General features: G+C 44.7%; 1 protein-coding gene across 8 annotated transcripts in view; it reads left to right on the top strand.

Annotated features, from left to right (window-relative positions):
• The first annotated feature begins 18,429 nt into the window (after positions 1 to 18,429).
• LOC123367110 (MFS-type transporter SLC18B1-like) overlaps positions 18,430 to 20,296 on the top strand; it is a 43,361-nt gene continuing 41,494 nt past the window's right edge. For 5 of the 8 annotated variants that reach the window (XM_045011133.1, XM_045011140.1, XM_045011134.1 and 2 more), the window contains exons 1-2: positions 18,430 to 18,563; positions 20,059 to 20,204. In XM_045011133.1, the coding sequence (XP_044867068.1) occupies positions 18,518 to 18,563; positions 20,059 to 20,204 (192 nt within the window). In that variant the 5' untranslated portion in view covers positions 18,430 to 18,517. Of the gene's footprint in view, positions 18,564 to 18,591; positions 18,720 to 20,058; positions 20,205 to 20,296 lie in introns of those variants that run through there. The other 3 variants (XM_045011136.1, XM_045011139.1, XM_045011137.1) reach the window with 3 other exon arrangements.

The following is a 20,296-nucleotide window of genomic DNA, read 5'->3' as shown; positions in this document are numbered from 1 at the left end:
TAGAAAAGGTGCCCTAAACATTGCCTGCTTCACCTTACCCTGGCCAGCATACCGCGGCTGCCGGGGATCCCATAAAAGCGGTCGAACAAAAACAAAATTTAGAGTGACACCGATCACCATTGGCACATGGAATGTGCGCACGCTACTGGATAACATCACGGCAGACAGACCAGAGAGAAGAACAGCACTTGTCGCCAGAGAGCTCGCACGCTACAACATTGACATTGCAGCCCTTAGCGAAACTCACCTTGCTAATGAAGGACAGCTGTCCGAGTCAGGCGGAGGCTATACATTCTTCTGGAGTGGCCGCAGCGGTGATGAGCGTCGCGAATCTGGAGTTGGCTTCGCCATCAAAAATCATCTTGTTCGGAAACTTGCCAGTCCCCCCAAGGGTGTGAATGATCGTCTCATGACAATGCAGCTTCCGCTTCAAAATGGAAAACAAGCTACTTTGATCAGTGCATACGCTCCCACAATGACCAACCCAGAGGATGTGAAGGATAAATTCTACGAAGAACTAGATGCTCTGCTATCATCAGTTCACCGCACAGACAAGCTGATCCTGCTTGGCGATTTTAATGCAAGAGTCGGATGCGATGCCGCAGCCTGGGAAGGAGTCATCGGGAAAAATGGAGTGGGAAAGTGTAACAGCAATGGTCTGTTACTGCTGGAAACTTGTGCAGCACATGACCTTCTGATCACCAATACGGTCTTCCGCCTCCCTACCCGTAACAGGACTTCGTGGATGCATCCCCATTCCAAGCACTGGCATCTGATTGACTATGTCATCATCAGGAGAAGGGACAGACAAGATGTCAGGGTTACAAAAGCTATGTGCGGCGCTGACTGCTGGACGGATCACAGGCTCATAGTATCTAAAATGAAGCTCCATATCATGCCGAAGAGACGACCACAAGGCTGTAAGGCTCTCAAAAGGATCAACGTGTCGAAGCTGAAGAACAGCCGCATCACTGAAAATCTAGCAGAAGACCTAGAGAACGAGCTTGCTGATCTTCGTATTGAGAATGACGCTGAGAGAGACTGGGAGCGATTCCGCAACACTGTCCATACAGCTGCATCGAAGGTTTTGGGGCCCTCCACACACAGGCGGCAAGACTGGTTTGATGAAAATGATGCAGAAATCCAGGCCTTACTTGCTGAGAAGCACCGCCTGCATCGCGCATATCAGAACAATCCATCCTCAGCGGCAAAGAAGACTACCTTTATCAACGCTCGCAGAACAGTACAGAACCGACTGCGCAAAATGCGGGACTTGTGGCTGAGCGCCAAAGCAGATGAAATACAGGTGTACGCGGACAGGAACGACTATAAGCAGTTCTATGAAGCCCTCAACACGCTCTATGGTCCACAGGCTTCTGGGAGCTTTCCCCTCCTGAACTCTGATGGCACTGTGCTCCTTACAGAGAAGTCGCAGATTCTCCAGAGATGGGCTGAACATTTTGAAGCAGTTCTCAACTGCCCCTCAGTCATCAATGATGAGGCCATCGACAAGATGCCCCAGGTTGCAGTCAATGACTCCATGGATGCTTCACCAGAAGAGGACGAAGTGAAGAAAGCCATCAACCAGCTGTCAAGTGGCAAATCCCCAGGGTCAGATGCCATACCAGCAGAGGTGTACAAAGTCGGTGGATCAGTGCTGCTACGGAAACTCACTGAGCTGTTTCAGTCCTTCTGGAAGCAGGGATCCATTCCACAGGAATTTAGAGATGCGTCCATTGTGCACCTCTATAAGAGGAAGGGCAATCGCCAGGTATGTGACAATCACCGTGGAATCTCGCTGCTCTCTACAGTGGGGAAAGTTCTTGCACGGGTTTTGTTGAACCGACTGATCACTCACCTGGAGCAGGGCTTACTGCCAGAATCATAGTGCGGCTTCCGCAAGGGGCGTGGGACTATTGACATGATCTTTGCTGCGCGTCAGCTACAGGAGAAATGTCAAGAGCAGAACCGTGAACTCTACACAACTTTTGTGGACCTCACGAAAGCGTTCGACTCTGTCAGTCGCCAGGGCTTGTGGAGGATCATGTCGAAATTCGGCTGTCCAGACCAATTCATACAAATGGTACGTCAATTTCATCACGGTATGATGGCTCGTGTCCTGGATAACGGTGAAACATCTGAGGCCTTCCCAGTCACCAACGGCGTCAAGCAAGGGTGTGTTTTAGCACCCACTTTGTTTAGCATGATATTCTCTGCCACTCTGACTGATGCCTTTCAACACTGCACTGAAGGAGTAGGCCTGAAGTACAGAACCGATGGGAAACTATTCAATTTGAGGCGACTGCGTGCCATCACCAAGGTGAAGGAAACTGTACTTCGAGACTTTCTCTTTGCCGATGAATGTGCTCTGAATGCTAGTACAGAGCCAGAAATGCAAGCCAGTATGGACAAGTTTTCATCTGCATGCAACAGCTTCGGCCTCACCATTAACATCAAGAAGACTGAGGTCATGCACCAGCCAGCTCCCCACACTCTGTACTCAGAACCGTCCATCACTGTAAATGGACAGAGACTTCAGGCAGTGGACCACTTCACGTACCTGGGCAGTACCCTTTCTCGAGCAGTGTCAATCAATGAAGAAGTAAAGTGCAGAATTGCTAAAGCCAGCTCTGCATTTGGCCGATTGCGCTCCAACGTCTGGGAACGTCGAGGGATCAGCCTACCAACGAGGCTGAAGGTCTACCGAGCAGTGGTGCTTCCAACTCTGCTGTACGCCTGCGAGACGTGGACTGTCTATCGGAGTCATGCACGAAGGCTCAATCACTTCCACACTTCCTGTCTGCGAAAGCTTCTAAAAATCAGATGGCAGGACAAAGTGCCCGATACTGAAGTCCTTATCAGAGCCAGTCTGCCGTCAGTTCACACACTGCTGATGACAGCCCAGACCAGATGGGTTGGACATGTCGTGAGAATGTCAGACGAGCGCATTCCTAAACAGCTCTTCTACGGAGAACTCGCCCAGGGAAAGCGCTCCCATGGAGGACAAAAGAAGCGGTTCAAGGACACGCTGAAGACCTCTCTGAAGTCGTTTGAGATTAACATCGCCACATGGGAAACCCTCGCACTGAACCGTCCAGCATGGCGCAGCCTCATTCGCATAGGCAGTAATACCTCTGAGGCGAGGCGTACTGCTGAGGCTGAAAGAAAGCGTGAGCTGCGCAAGTCCAGAGCTGCCCGCACATCATCGACAGTGCCATCACATGTCTGCCCAACATGTGACAGGACGTTCCATGCCCGAATCGGACTGATCAGTCATCTTCGGACGCACAGAGTCCGGTTATCGAAAGAATGAGTTGTTGAGGTCTTCATCGACAACGATGGACAAACATCATCAGTACCCACATCATTGGTGGAATTTTACCCCACTCCTTTCCATCTAAGTTATCATGGGAGGCAACCACTTGTGGACCATGAGGCTCCTTACGCCTCTGTACAGGAAACTACACTTGCGCGGCAGCGCTTTGAAGCGCTAAGTGTAGTCAAAGCGCCAGCGCTGGGAGAGAGCTCTCCCAGCGCTGTCCGTACTCCACGTCCCTGTGGGGAATAACGTACAGTGCTGGGAGCCGCGCTCCCAGTGCTGGGGCTTTGACCACACTGGCGCTTTGCAGCGCCGCAATTTGCAGCACTGGAGAGGGTATGTTTTCACACCCTGCTGCAGCGCTGCAAATTTGCAAGTGTAGCCAAGGCCTAAATAATGACGTATGCGATATATATTCTATCCGGTAGATGGAAGTATGCTCAGCCAAAAAGGTATGTATTAGATCAAACAAGAAAAATAATAGAAGAGCCTTGGGGAAGGGGCAGGGCAGTGGGTGGGGCAAGGGTGTTTGATTCTCTGGAATTAGAAAGTTTGCAACGGTAGTGACAGCACATGTGTGTTTCTTGACAGCAGGGAAAGATCCCAGGTGGTCGTTCTTCAGCTCTGCTCTTGCTGCCTGAAAATTCCAAAGCTGGGCTGTCTGTGGGGATAATTATCCCCTGAATGTGCCTGGGGCAGCAGCCCCCTCCCAAGCCTGAGCAGCCCTGTGTCTACTGATGTCAGCTCCTGCCTTGGTAACATGTCACCATGTGAAGGTGAATGGCACATTATGGTGAAATCTGCAGCAAGCATCTTCCAACCTAAGCCCAGAGCTTCCTTCCCCCCATTACTCCCTGAGCCAGTTTGTTTCAGGAATGAATCTGAAAAAAGTGCTGCAGAAACTCCCATTCCTGCTATTGGCTCTGTGAGATACATCTCTTCATTCCTATTGGCTGAGCAAAGAATTGCCTGCCCAAGGAGGGGAGGGGAGAGAAGAGTGAACCACATTGCTCCTGACTTGTGTTGGTGCCACTAGGCCTGGGTAAACCAAAGTTGTGACTTTGGGCCTGAAGTGAACCAAAGTTCTTACATGCTGTGAACTTTAACCAGCCTAAGATGCTAACAGACTGCAAGCAAAATGTGTAGCTGTCAGCAATCTCCGCTTGCAAATGTAGGAGTTTGGAATAGCAGAAGCGGCGGGGAGGAGGGGGAGAGGGGGAAGGAAAATCTGTATGCGTTTGTTCTGTGAAGGCCATAGATAAGCTTGTGCATGAGAACCTTTTCTAACACGCTGAAATGTAATACCTAATGTAGCTGCTGCTGGGAAGGGAGGGGTGAGGGGGAAAACCGAACAAAAGGCTTACACAAACAAGTGGGGTATAAATGCTGGGACCCCGCCTGCGCGCGGGTGTGCAGGATTTGAGAATGCTATTCTCCCTGACACCTTATTTGGGGCTCAAATAAACCTGGTTTTGCTTCTCCACCCTGGTGTGATAATTAGTGCGACGCACACCGGGCAACGAATCCCGCTGTTGCTCCGCCTTGGGCTCTTTGAGTCGGCAACAGTTTTGGCGTCCCTGGGTGGGCTCGAGGCAAAATTGTGCCTTGCCCGGACTCCTCCAATGGCCGGTGGACGATGGTCACAGCCGATGCCTAGCGCGCACTGGTGTCTTTACCGGGGGCCTCGGCAGAGACACGTCAGGCTGACCTTGGAGGACACAACGGTGCAACGCACTCAGATAGTGGAGAAGCAGCTACGGGCGACGGTGAGGAACCGGTCCTGTGGTAAGGTAGGAACAGTCCAGTGGTGTGGACTTTTGCCTGAGGCTGGGGACGCCCAGCCGTTGTAATTCCCACTAGACAAGAGAGCGTCCTATAGTGGGTCAAGGGCAAGCCCGTGGTATGGGGCAGGAACAGAGTACAGGCAGGGTATGGTGTACACCCTTAGAATGCATTCTGATGAATTGAAGAGTGTTTGAATCAGATCCAATGACTAAAAGTGAACTGAAAAGATTTTGTACAGTAGACTGGCCTCAGTATCAGCTAGAGAGCCAGGAAAGGTGGCCACCAGAAGGATCACTTAATTACAACATGATCCTTCAATTATTTCTGTTTTGTCAGCGAATGGGTAGCTTCTGAAGCTGTTTGTATGTAGAGCTCTTGTAAAAATCCCTCATCATATGCCCCAGAGCTGCACTGGGAGGAGAACTGTCCGTGGGAATGTCTGTCTCTGCTGGGCTCATGCCATTTGAATTTATTGACTGTGCAGCAAGATAAAATGCATCGTGGTAATAGGAAACAATGGCCTTGGTGTGTGTGTGTGTGTGTGTATACCTGTGTGAGTGTTCGTTGCTGGAAGACGCCCAGATTGCCCTGTGAAGCGATTGCTAATGATCAGGAGTAGTCTAACGCAAGCCCAGTAACTAGTGGATCTTTAGGAGATCCAACCCACGGTGGGCTGACTCAGCCTGGCATTGTCCGGCGAGGAAGCTGCCTGGGTCTAGGAATGTGTGAACCCATCTTCCCTCCCCCCCCTTCCTTTCCGTGTGGGCTACTGACAGTCTGATCATCTCATTGGATGCAATTAGAGTATACGGCGCTGTGTCTCCCAGAGACTAGCCGACGCTCTTTGCTGAAAGGGGATGTAGGAAAGTCAGTCATCCTTGTTAGTCTCCCCTGTGTGACTGTTCTGTAGGGAGAGATTCTTAGTTTATGAGCCGCTAGTGCGGACAGGGTACCCTCTCTGTGTGTGCAAGTGGAAAGTGGGTAAAGGGACAGTCTAAAAATTCTTCCTCACCCCCTAAGGGTACCCCAGCATGTTCCATGTACGTACATTATGGTCCTAAAACCTGCAGGTATTTAGAGAATTGGAATCTTCACATGTGTGAAAATCCATCTAAACAGTGCCCATTAGAAGGTATCTTCAATCTAGATAAGATCATATATCTCAGAGGAGCTTTTAATCACAAAGAAAAGCCTCTGACACAGTGTGAGCAATTTGTCTAGGAACGGGTTAATTTGAAACTCGGCTAACCCCAGAGATAAAGAGAGAGCTGCTCTGCTACAAGGTCAAGAGCCAGCACACAAACTATGCTAAGTAAAATTGCTTTCAGCCCCAGCTGGTTGTGGAAAATAAAGAGGCAAACAAAAAGCAGTATAAATTACAGAACTGAGATTGCATTTGCAAAGCTTAACGGTTCAGTGAGATCCAACAGTTTTTGCAACCCTGAAGCCGGACAGGCAGCTGACCTGAACTGGAATCTCTGAAAGAGACGCCGCAGGAGATTCCAGGGTGTAAAAGAACAGCCATCCCAAGAGTGGAAGCATGTTGGAAATGCTGGACAAGCTGTATACAGGATAATCTCCCGTCCACCTATTTCCCTTCTCTGAACATTATACACAGACATGCCAGTCTGGATATGTGTAAGTATTAAAGTGGCTTAAGGCTTGGAGCATTCATATTTTTTCCTGAGTGATGTGGGAGTGTTCCCAATACTTTCCATTGTTGTTTTATTATTTTTAATGAAGCTTTAAAATTTGGATATATGGTGTGATTTCTCTACCCCCCCCCCCCAGTCCTGCAATGTCAGTTTGATCACCTGACATAAGGGATAATTGGTAACAGAAATTTGTCAGTTTGGTGAGCAATAGAGAATTGGGGAGCCCTGTAGAATTTACACCATCTGTTTTACCCTTGTTATTTTATGTTTGCTTTGTTTGGTATTGTTTGGTATTATATAATAAGGATTGTATGGTTAAAGGTGAGCCCTAATAGAATAAGGAAACACTATCTGGTTTTGGTGCACTATCTAGTTTTAGCTCTGTTCTGTTTAACCGGTTACTGTTGGTTTTTCTGCTCTGTTCATTTGGGCGTTGGGTGTGTGGGCGGAACTGAACTTCTCGTTCGTAATTCCTCAGGGTGGAAGCCATGTGTGCGATGAAGCTCTGAGGTTGTATTGAGATAATTCTGTCCCGCCCCCTGTGACGGACAATGTAATAGAAGTGGAAAAATCTGGCTTTGACTGTAATTTTCTCTGCTCTCTGTGTAATTTTCTTTTCTGTTTAAGTGTCAGCAGACAAATGGGTGGGTCTCTGGGTAGACCCCCTTTAGGAGTTTGGATTGTGTGTTAAGTAAATGGCCTTTACCCAATGGCCGTGTATTTTTGCCAGGTGGCAAGCCTTACTAGGGAGGACTTGAGTAGTTTTGGGAGTAAAATGTTTTAGGGAAAAGACCAGAAGGGTGGGGGCTAGTTGTGAAGCCCACCCTCCTAGCTAAACTGGTAATGGAATAAGTTTGTGTCCAGGATAGGGACAATTCAGCGAGAAAAGCAGGATCGGGCCCAGGCGAGGCAGGCAACAGAGAGATGGGAAAACAGGTTGGAAACTTTTAAGGGTGTAGTGGAAAGAAGGAGTAAGTGAGTATAAGCATGGAAATTTCAAATACTCAGGAGGATATTTGAAATGGTGATTTGAATTGGTAAGTGGCTGCTGAAGGAAAAAGCAAGTGATTTAAGGGAGGAGCATGTGATTTTTAAGGGAAAGTGAAAAGTTAACTCTTTAGTTGCTGGAGGGAACAGCAGTTGAACTTTGTAAAAATGCTAAAGAGAAGTTTTTGGTGTCTTTGAAATGTTTGTAAATAAATTCAGGCAAAGAAAATATGGGGTAATTCTCCTGAATTAACAAGAGTATTCGTATATTTTAAGTAATGATTGACTGCCCAGAAGGGGGTAGACTTTTGCTTTGTCTTTCAGATAATCAAAGAAAACTAATGCCAGCTGAACAGCATTCAACATATCATGCATTTACTGACAGAGTAACAATTATGTTTTGTGTTCTATGTTCTGTCTTGTGGTGTCTGTCTCAAGTGGCCAGAATTGTTGTGTTTAATATTTTTATGGGATGATCTAATTTAAAATCAAGTGGCAGTGTTAAATTGAAATGCAGATACTTGTTTTGTTCAATTTAGAATACAAAGTGTTTGGATATATCAGAAAAATGTGATATACTAAAGTCTAATACATTTTCCTAAGTAAGAGAAAGAAACTTTATTAGCCAAATCTTTTAATTGAGAATTGTTATTAAAATTTGCATACTAACAGTCTTTGAAAGCAAGGACATGGAAAGTTAACCCACTCCCCATATTGTACATGGGATCCTTCTGGCTACCTCAGACTTCTAGCCAGAGGGCTGGGATGGTGGAAAGCTATTGGACTAGAGGTTATATTAAGTGAACTCATCAAAGTGGGTGTGCTTGTCCTGGCCTGTTGTTCTAAAGCTCTGTAATAAGGTTATTTTATTAAAAGGGTATATGAGGCATACATTAAATAAGACTAATGTACTGTGTATGTGTTTATTGTTAACAAAAGGTGTATAAGTAAAAGTTTCCTTTATAGGTTAAAGAAAAAAATGGGAAAAGGAAAAAGAATGAGTTAACTGAAGAAAAAAATAATAGCTAACATGCTAAAATAAACTGGCCAAGATTTGTGCTGAGACAAACTTAAAGTGGCCAGATGCCCTTCCTTTGGCACTAATAAATATAAGAACCATTACTTGGCTAAAAACCAGAAAAAGGGGGGACTTAAATTTGCCCATGCAACTATAAAATTTGTAAAATCTGCAAAGACACTAATGCAATGTGTTAGGTTTTTTTTTTTCTCACAGGTGAAGAAGAAACAACCCAAAGATCCTAGCAGCCCTACCATTCCTAGGAACCAGAAGACTGGGTCTACATAAAGATCCATCAACGAAAGACTGCCTTGGCTCCACGCTGGAAAGGCCCTTTCCAAGTCCTGTCTACCAACACTGCTGTGAAGTGCCAAAGACTGACTGCTTGGACCCAGGATTCTCACTGCAAAAAGACCCCTCCACATCAGAAGAATTTTCCTATTGATGATTAGCCTATTCTTTCTTCTAGTTCTACTGTGCTTCTGGACAGCTTCTGGACAACCTCTCCCTTGTCCACTGACAGACCAACTGTGCCTTTAGACTTTTCTAGAAAAAGCAAAGCCATTACAGGGTGATATGTGCTGGAAACCTCTCCCCTGTAGGATGCTAAACCACAATTGTTTTGGGAAAGAAGAAGAAACACTCACTCCACTGACATTGCCAAAGTCCAGGAATTCCTGACTAAAAGGACATTGAGAACTGACCCTGGTGAAGAAACAAAGAATTGTACACTGGCAAGAAAGAAATTTATGGGACCCATGATTGGGAATGTGGTGTTAATTGACTTTTGGGGTTTAATCTACAGGCTGTGCCCTGTGTTTTGGATAAATCCTTCAGTATGTATTGCCCTCCTAATTGGATTTTAAATGACATTGCCCTTATCAAGTTTTCAAATCACTTCTACATACCCAGATTGCTCACAAGGGGATGCCATTAGATTAGCACAACAGAGGGCCTGGGTTATTTCCTCTGGAAAGAAAGAGAATTGAGCAGATCCCTGTGGGCTAGGGCCAATATCTTAAAAGACAAGAACATAATAAGAAATTGGGCCAACTAGAAAAGGCTACTAGCCTTATTTTTGAAACTCAGCTATCTTAAATACAGGCTGGAGTTGGTGAGTTACATGTCATTTCAGCCCTTAGTTCTATAACCCAGAAGTTACTGACAGAGATGGTATTGCATATCACTGAGGCTGGGAAGGTATTGCAGTGGGATCTAGACCAGACTTGGCCCACTGCCCTTACAGATGCATCAGGAGTACCATCTGATCTGTGGTCATGAAGACATACTTGGACACTTTCTGGATGGAAGTGGGGACATTCACAGTGCTCCTTCCAAGCATATGGACCGGTTAGGGTGGGTGTGGTTCCCACATACCGAATCCTGCTGGGTCCATGGGGAGCATGCATATGGGACTGAATTATTCACCGAGACATCTGGGAAATTAAACCACTTGGTATACCTACCTGATTTATAGTCAGTGTCCCAATCCCTTAGTTGTTAAATGAACATTCCACTCTTTTGTCCATGCATTCATTCCTGGGTTGGGGGTAACTAAGCTCAAAAGAGCAGTTGTACATATATCTGTAAAGCTTCATTGTTTTTTTGTTTTTAAAGTTTGAGAAAACTCGCCAAAAGTTTGTTGAGTATTCTCAAAGGGGGGAATTGTTGGTGCCACTAGGCCTGGGTAAACCAAAGTTGTGACTTTGGGCCTGAAGTGAACCAAAGTTCTTACATGCTGTGAACTTTAACCAGCCTAAGATGCTAACAGACTGCAAGCAAAATGTGTAGCTGTCAGCAATCTCCGCTTGCAAATGTAGGAGTTTGGAATAGCAGAAGCGGCGGGGAGGAGGGGGAGAGGGGGAAGGAAAATCTGTATGCGTTTGTTCTGTGAAGGCCATAGATAAGCTTGTGCATGAGAACCTTTTCTAACACGCTGAAATGTAATACCTAATGTAGCTGCTGCTGGGAAGGGAGGGGTGAGGGGGAAAACCGAACAAAAGGCTTACACAAACAAGTGGGGTATAAATGCTGGGACCCCGCCTGCGCGCGGGTGTGCAGGATTTGAGAATGCTATTCTCCCTGACACCTTATTTGGGGCTCAAATAAACCTGGTTTTGCTTCTCCACCCTGGTGTGATAATTAGTGCGACGCACACCGGGCAACGAATCCCGCTGTTGCTCCGCCTTGGGCTCTTTGAGTCGGCAACACTTGTGAGGGGAGCAGGGGAGAGGATAAGCAATGCAAGCAGTGTGCATTGCTCTCACTCCTGGCTGGTGAGGGGAGGAGGCAGAGAAGCAAGCAGTGTTGATCCCAACTGGTGGTACGAAACTCGGTGTGGAGGGTGCTGCATCCCTCCCCTGGCATCCCTAAATGGCGCCCTTGCAAGGCTGGCTCTTCTAATAGCCCTTGTGTCTGGCAGTTCAAACTCAGCAGACAGCTGAACCACCCTGCTGGTAGCCCCTTTCATGTCACAGATATTATACAGGACACAACAGGTAGCTATTAACCATTGGGATATTTTTTCTCTCTGAGATCCAACCTAGTTAGTAAACATCACCAGAACCTTTTAATCTACCAAAAGCACATTCAACAATAATTCTGCACCTGCTCAGCCAATATATCAGTGCTGGGCAACCTGTGGCCTGCTGCTTCCCGTAGCTCCCATTGGCCGGGAATGGTGAACCGTGGCCACTGGGAGCTGCGGGCTGCTGTGCTTGCAGAGGGTTGAGGTAAACAAACTGTCTCACAGCCTGCCAGCGGATTACCTGGATGGGCCGCAGGTTGCCCACCACTGCAATAGATGAATCTTTCATTGTTGTCAAGGAAGCAAAAGGTAGGGTCCCCCAGAATCACTATTGTCATTTCAACATTATAATTGGGAATGCACCAATCAGGGAAGAATGTCCCTGCTTGCAGCTCTTGGAAAAGACCTGTGTTCTTAAAGATGTAAGCATCATGCAATCAGCTCTTGCATAACTACAGAAAACCTATCCCTTTGCACATTTGGATGCCAATGGAACCCTCTGTGGATTTTCTAACTCCAAACTGATTGCCCACTAACTGATAGCAATCCAGTGTTGTAAGTTTCCCTAGTGTGATCACCACTCGCTTTTCTACTGTTAATGTAGCTCTAATTCCGGTGACTCTGCAATGGAGGGCCAACTTGGCACACAGATCCAGGAACATGGCCTTTTGCATCTGAAAGTTCTTAAGCCATTGTTCATCATCACAAACTTGCATTCTGATGTGACCCCACCAGCCAGTGCTTGTTTCTTGGGCCCAGAAGCAGCAATCCACCATGTAGAGCTGCTCTGTGAGTGCCATCAGCAAACCTGCCATTTTTATTTGCCTTGTGCATCAGCACGCAGTCATTATCATCAAACATCTCCTCTTCTTCCTCCTCGCACACATGGTGGTAGTCATACTTGAAATTCCGCAAATACAGGAGATTCACATGTACTGTATCTGCAGCAGTTATTAATATTGTCCTAAGTTCTGCAGAGCACATGCTTCTGCCAGAGAGATGGCAGAGATGGGAATGAAACAAGCATTATGTGTTGGAGAAAATGGCTTTTTGGGAATTTGATACCAAGTTCCCAAAAATCCATGAGCGAATCACTAATATTCCTAAAACATTGTGAAAATGTCCCACAAGGCATTGCACTGAATGGTGGCACAGGACACACAGGGATTAATATCCATGTAAATATCCATAGTGCACCACATTTTCCATAGATGCCACCGCTCTTGATGAGTAATGGAGTGCCATCGCAAGCAGCCAAGAGTGCATACTCCCAGACAATATACAAATATCATTGGTAGTACACCAATGTAACTTACATCAATGAAACTTTGTACAGTAGACGTAGCCTTAGTTTCCTATCTGTAAAATGAGGATAATAATGCTATTTCACAGGAGTGTTTAAATGATTAATTAAGGTTTATAAAGTGCTAACATCCAACAAAATGCACCCAAAAAATCCCTAACAACTGGACAACACATTCCCAGCTTATTTTGACAAATGACTCTTATCAACATTTTAAAAAATGTTTTTAATTATGCACAGACTTCAGCACAAGCGGAAGATTCACATCTCTCTTTTTACATAATTGGGAGTTCACCGAAGCATCACATTTCACAAAAACTTTCCCAAAATCTTTGGGGCTGGCCCTGTTCAGAAAGGTGTGATCACAGCGGACAGCAGTCAGTTATGTCTCTTGAAGGAATGGCCAAAAATATTTTACAGGCCTATACAAATATACAGTACCAGAGTGAGGAATGCATATTCCCATGGTGTTCTGAGGGGAAATTATTATTCTTATTTTGTTTTCATGTAGTGGACAAAAATATTAAAAATGAATGCAGACTTTCATCAATAGTATTGTTATGAGGTAGGTGAAACTTTGTTAAGGGTTAAGTTAAAAGCTCATTAAGATTGACAGATATGAGTACTCCTTTCAGTTAACATAACTGTAAAGACAATCCCTCACCTAAGAGAGAAGGAGTACGTGACCCTGTCCAAGAGCTTTTGCTGAGTATTGTTTGGGGTAAGAGAGAGAGAAATGGGCAGAACATAGAGGACCAAGAGAGCCAAATGAACAGCCTGAAGGAGCTGCTGAAAACATGGTATATGAACTTTGAAGAAACCTGGGGAGAGGTTTTGTGGTCAGGATGAAGAGTGTTCATCCTGACCACAAAAAGTCAGGAGAGGTCAGCTAAAGAGAGTGTTCTTGGTGCTCTGAGCAATGAAGCTGTTTTCTGCTATTTGATTCATTCTGTGTTCAGAGACACAGGACTTTGTCCATTCTTTGTAAATAAACAAAACCACGTCAAAGAACTACTTGAATATCAGCAGTTTCTCCTCCTAACTGGAAACACCTACTAATTTTTGGCTAGCCACTAAGGTCAAAAGAAGTGACAGCATTTATAAAGAGCCTGGGACACCAAGGCAGGAGTTTGACATACAATACAAACCCTGTGTTGTGGTGCTCATGGTAGTTACTAGGAATTTCTCTGACCTATGCTGGTTTTACATGAGTGTAACTCCATGGGCTTCAGTAGGGTTAATCCTGATTTATGTTAGAATAACTGAGAAAAGAATCAGGTACTAAAAGTGAAGGATAGATGCAAACAAGTGCATGGCTGCCTGAGATACCTACAGCTCAGAACTTAAATAAAATATACTGTGGAGATGTTGCACTCTATTATTTCCCTGGAAAATTTCAATGGGGCTGTGATAAATGGCGGGGGGGAGAGTAGTTCCCTTTTATGGGCCCCCAGCCAGCCAGTTAGCTATAAAATCCCTCTTGGTAGCTGTTCTCTACTTGCTTTACCTGTAAAGGGTTAAAAAGTCTGATTGCATGCATAGGTAAAAAGACGTGAGTGAGCACCTGGCCAAAAGAGCCAATGGGAAGGCTAGAACTTTTTATAATCGAAACAAGACTCCCCTTTTGTCTGTCTGTGGTTGTTCTCTCTGGAGAAGAGACACAGAGCAGCAATGCTGTAAGAAGCTTGCGCCAGATATGAAAAATTATCAAATCATACCTAGAAACTACTCATTTGAAACCCCAGATATGTAAGTAGATCAGGAAATGTCTAGGAAGATGCTATTAGGTTTCTCTCTTTTATTTCTGTAAGTCTTGTGGACTCCTCTGTGCTAACCCCAGGTGCTTTTGTTTTGCCTGTAACCTTTAAGATGGACCTCAAAGTTATTTTGATGCTTAATCCTTATAAGTGGTTCTTTTTAAAATCTAGCAATAGTCTGAGTTTTTAGATGTATTTTCTTTCTTTTTTGTTTTTAATAAAATTTATCTTTTTAAAAAACTTGATTGGATTTTGTGTCCTAAGAGGGCGTGCACGTGTTGTTTAATTAGCTCGTGGCAACAGCTGACTTCCTTTGTTTTCTTTCTCAGCTCTTCCCTGGAGGGGGGTGAAAGGACTTGAGGGTACCCCACAGGGAGGAATTCCCAAGTGCTCCTTCCTGGGTTCAAAGGGTTGGTTTTTATTTTTTTGGTTTTTTTTAAACATTTGCATGGTGGCAGCATCTACCCATCCAAGGTCAGAGAGAGAAGCTGTAACCTTGGGAGTTTAATACAAGCCTGGAGTGGCTGGTATTAATTTTTAGAATCCTTACGTGCCCCCATCTTCTACACTCCCAGTGCCAGAGTGGAGAATCAGCCTTGATGAGGGCCTTTAATTCACCATTCAAACCCTATCAATCATCAGCTTTAACTGGAGGCTGCACCACTTTAATGTAACTTGGAACCCAGAGCAGAAAATCTGCTTCATGGGTATGTTCATTGTGGAAGAAAGTAGTCACAGGTTTAATAAAGGTTGGGATAACAAAACCGTTACTCCCAATCCCTAGTCCCCCTCCTCATTCCAAACCACTCCCAGAAAAATCCACTAGACTATAAGAGAAAAAGCTGAAACAGCATTCTCTGCTGCCCAGCAGATGTATCACAGCTTTCAGTTGTGCAAGAGGCAATCCTAACTCTTTTAACAGGAGTCCCAACAACAACATTTCTAATTGGACATTTGTACCCGTCCCCTGTATACAGCAGTCAAATCACTTATCTCCATGGAGGCATCCTAAGATAATTCTTCCATTATGAGGAATCTTGCCCAGAAGATCATACTGCCTACTGTTACTGCTGCTAGGATTTCTTCCTAGGTGGCTCCTAAGAAGACCCATGGCTGGAAACAGACACCTCAGATCCTTCCTTATTGTCACCATTCCTCAGTTTCTAACTCCTGACAGGCTTTTGTGTTCTCTCATCAGCCCTGGGATTTCCCTTTGTGTTGCTGGGATTCTCACAGTCAAGCAAAACAAAAAAACACCACTTCAGATTATAAAAAAATGCCTCTTTTGGACCACTTTTCCCCCTGGTCCACTCATACCCTTAATAATTCCCTGAGTGGAGAAAAGCAAATGGAACTCCTGCAACAGAGGAGACCCCAGTACTACCCCCATCTCCACTCACAGGGGAAGAGGAAGCCACATGTACGGCAGCTAAACTGCCCTTTACCTCTACATTTCTGATACAGTTTGACTGTGTTAAAGTTCCACTGTATCCCTGCCCCTCCTCTAAACCCCATGCAGAATTCAAAATGGAGGGCATGCCCTGAAAACCATCTGCAAGAGTAAGGAAACCTAATCCACCCCCTCACTAGCCAAAGCTCCTTCTGGCAGCTGATCCCCAACAGCAGGGAGCTTCAAAGCAAGCTCTCTTTCCACTTGAACGTATACTCCTATTGCCAGTCTCTTCATTCTCCCTCTCCATGCAGATCCCAAGTCAGCTTCCCCAGCTATACATAGCATGGGGACACAACCCCCCCAGGCACCACAGGAATATAACATCAGCTGATAGCACCACATAGATCCACCGATCTGTTCACGGTGATTTCTGCATCCATCTCCACACACACAGACTTTTATGCCATCCCATCCAGAGAACTTGTGGGTAGGACAAAGCCTTCTTTCAGCCCCATTATCTGAGACTGCAGCCATCTTGGCAGAAAGAGGAGGTAAGAACTCTCTCTCTCTCTCTCTTTCTGTATCTCAGAGAGACTGAGAACAGAGAGACTTTTGTTTTGGACTTTTAAGTTTTGGAAGTTCTGAACCTTAGTCCTGAGGTAAGGGCCTTTATGGGACTACCTTTCATAGAGCTTAATTAAAAGGAACACATATTTATGTTAATTAGCATGCTTGGTTTCTCATTGCCCTGATCTGAGCAAGCATACTTGTTGACACTCAGGAAGGATAATATAGGGTGAGGTATACCTGCAGTACCACATCTGGCCATGAGGGAGGGCATAGGGTGGCCCACCCCTGTAAAAGAAAAGTGTCCATCACAATGTACAATGAATATCAATAACATAAAAAAAACTACACAAGCACAAATGAACAAGAGGAAAAAGTAAGACTTTCTTGAAGCTTTGTGAAATTTAAAATTTTCAATTTGCATCCTATAGAAGTTTCCTTTTGAGTTAAAAGTGAACCAACCTAGGCTGAAACCACTATATTTCAGCAGGTCAGAAATACACATTAGACTACTTGGTGTTTTTTTTTATTGAAAACCTAAAACAGGTAACATCCAGCAGCCATCCCTACCCACCCACCATGCTCAGATTTCTGTCTTTTTTCCATGTCTTCCAAAATTGTTCCTCACCTCCATTGTTCCTGCACAGGGGGACAGCTGGCCTAATGCTCTATTTGTGTCTTCACATGAGCAGAATAAGTTAGATCTGCTTCCCAATATACACCTGGAAACCTTTGGGAGAATGAGGCAGTCTGTGTGGACCCTCTGTTCAGCAGCACATCAGGAGAAGCCCTCAAGACTGGGGATGAAATACCCCAGTCTCCACCACATAGAAGAAAAATCCAAAGCTTCTGCCTGAACCTTAGCCAAGAAAAGTATGAATTGCTTCTGTTCATCTCCAGGGGATGTTGACCCTAATGATGATGAAATCTCAATGTTATGTATTTTGCTGCTGATCAAACCATAAGCAAAAAAAGATCTACATTAGAGTAGATCTACTGGAAATGACATCTCTTTTTGGCATCATGAATGACAGAAGCTTGAGTTATAGACAACTCCTGTAGGTGTACCACCATAATAAGATCTAATGGCTGGAACATAAATCAAGACAGGGTGCAACTTTTTAACAGTGAGGGTAATTAATCATTGGAACAATTTGTCTAGGAATGCAATGAATTCTCCATCACTCAGAGACTTTATATCAAAATTGGATATCTTTCTAAAACATAGTTCAAACAGAAGTTATGGTCTTGATGTAGCAATTACTGGGTAAGTTTCTGTTGCCTGTATTATGCGGGAAGTCAGACTAGGTCAGGGGTTGGCAACCTTTCAGAAGTGGTGTGCTGAGTCTTCATTTATTTACTCTAATTTAAGGTTTCATGTGCCAGTAATACATTTTAACATTTTTAGAAGGTCTCTTTCTCTAAGTCTATATTATATAACTAAACTATTGTTGTATGTAAAGTAAATAAGATTTTTAAAATGTTTAAGAAGCTTCATTTAAAATTAAATTAAAATGCAGCGCACCCCGGACCGGTGGCCAGGACCTGGGCAGTGTGAGTGCCACTGAAAATCAACTCACGTGCCATCTTCCGCACAGGTGCCATAGGTTGCCTACCCCTGGACTAGATGATCATTATAGTCTTTGTCCTAAATTCTATAAATGTTGTGTAATGCTCACTTCTATTTTGCTACATGCTGCACACATGTGCACATGCACACACACACACACACACCTGTGCTGCTCCCATAGCTTTGTCTGTCGGTTTGGAGCGCTGAATGATAGAATAGCCAAAGAACATTTACACGGATGTGATTCCCGTGACCATGTGTCATGTCCCTTTTGCTGTGACATTAACTTCGCAGCTGTTCTTTGTAACCCTTCACAAATTCTCAGGGTAGAAAAAGGACTAATATGTACTAAAGCCGCTGATCTGCGGATTAAGCAAATATGGTGAAGCAGCCTGTGTTTGTCAATGAAAAACTGGGAGGGAACGGTAGTGTCAGCTGCTTCTCCCGCGCGGCTAATGAGCGGGTTTAGGGTGGGCTGAGGCTGAGCATACTCACTAACAACATCTGAAGCTGCTGCCTTAAATCTGCTCTCCGCTGCGGTTAGGATCTCTTTCATGTGCAAAACCGGGATAGACAGAGGGACATTGGTACTCTGGTGAAGCTACATTGGGGCTGCGATATCCAGGATCCCTCGCTATGGGTAGCCAGGAAGCAGGGACCCAGGAGACTTTGCAAACCCCAGGTGGGAGTAGGAGAGTTTGTCTTTTACATCCTGCTCTCTCTAACCTTTTGGGTTGCGGGTGTCTTCCCCTCCCGCCCCCCAGGGAAATTGGGTGACTACTTCACCCAAGTATTGTCTGAACGCTTCTGAAAACCCCGGCTGACTTCTTCTGTTTAGGTTAGTGGTTTGCGTTTGCTGAAGGTGGGACCTGATTTTTCTGAGTAACTGCAACTTTGGGGGCAGGTGACCCGTTTTGTGTGCACTTTTTTTCCTTTTATTATTTTTGTAACTAAACTCTGCACATCAGAAGAACTTAAAACTACACTAAGATCACACTCTGACACTTCTTGCCTTTCATGTTTACATTTCTCACTGTTGAAAATGACCCATTTCATCTTCTTTTCCAGGACAATGTGTTCAGTGGGCTTTTTGTCTTTATGTGAAGTCTAACTAAAGCTCAGCAGGAGCTTTTTGTCTGTTTATCAAGGCTATGAAGGGATGAACTTGAAGGTTTCTTGCTGGCTATTTTAAAAACTCTGACCCTAATTGCAACCCTAGCTAAATAATGGAAAGACTTGCTAGTAGCCTGAAGCTAAACCTGTTAAATAACTATCTTATTGCACCTTGGAAAAAGAGCAAAAGGGTATCTTTGATTTTCTGGGAACTCTCTTCTGGCCTCAACCTCATTCTGGAGTGCAAAATATTAGGAACACTTGAAATCTACACCTGGAGGAGTGGCGAGAAAGAAAGGGAGTAAATTTAAATACTATCTATTGCAAACTTTCTTTGAAGGATACAAAGAGCTGGTAGATGACCTACACTTGTATCTTAAATGTTTCTTACATCTTTATTTGTAAGCTGATTGTTTCTGGGTCTCTGGGCTGTAAAACAAAGTGTTTGTGAGGGATGAAGTGCAGACTTTTTATAGCATGTTAATACTGTGTAGTTAAAACTATGTGAGAGTGGCAGTGGCAGATTCTTTTGCAGCATCAATGACAAGCTGTGCAGAGATCCTGGGAGACTCTCAGAAGTCAAATGGACTCTGGGTGCAAGAGGCTATACTGATAGGGTTGTGGGGAGGGCTTCACTTAGGCTATGTCTACGCTGCACTTTCCTCATTAAAACTCTTGTCTCTCAGGGGTGTGGAAAAAAACAACTTGTTGGGGGTGCTTTTATTTTGTCAAGAAGAGTGGCGACTCTGCTTACCTTACAGCCGTAACAAGGCTTGTAAGCTGTGCAGTGTAGACATAGCCTTGTAAAATGGTGCAGTAATACATTCAGAAATGGTGGGTTTTATGGCTTTTAATGGCAGAACATAGACTCATAGACCCTAGGACTGGAAGGGACATCGAGAGGTCATCGAGTCCAGTCCCCTGCCCTCATGGCAGGACCAAATACTGTCTAGTAAATTACCTTTTCCTGACCCATAGGTTTAGGTTACTAATTCTGAATTCCTGGAGGGGCCATCTCTTGTAAACAGACAGCTTGAAGTTGTGCCTAATACAAATATTTGTAGTTCTAGAGAATGGCAGACCAGAAGTTCCCAGTGAAGAGTCAAGCAGATTTACCAGAGATCAGCTCTTCACAATGGCAGCAACAGGTTGTTTAAACTTCAGTTCAATGATTTGCTATTCGATCCTGGGGCCCTTTTTTCCAAGAGAGGTAAATCAATGTACAGCTCTGGAAACTATTATTCAAATTACCTGCATATTTTGTAGATTTTTTTTTTAAATCAGAAATTACTTTATAAAAAA

The sequence above is a fragment of the Mauremys mutica genome, chromosome 3 (genome assembly GCF_020497125.1).
Source record: "Mauremys mutica isolate MM-2020 ecotype Southern chromosome 3, ASM2049712v1, whole genome shotgun sequence".
Lineage (NCBI taxonomy): Eukaryota > Metazoa > Chordata > Testudines > Geoemydidae > Mauremys > Mauremys mutica.
This window is presented reverse-complemented; position numbering and strand designations above follow the sequence as displayed.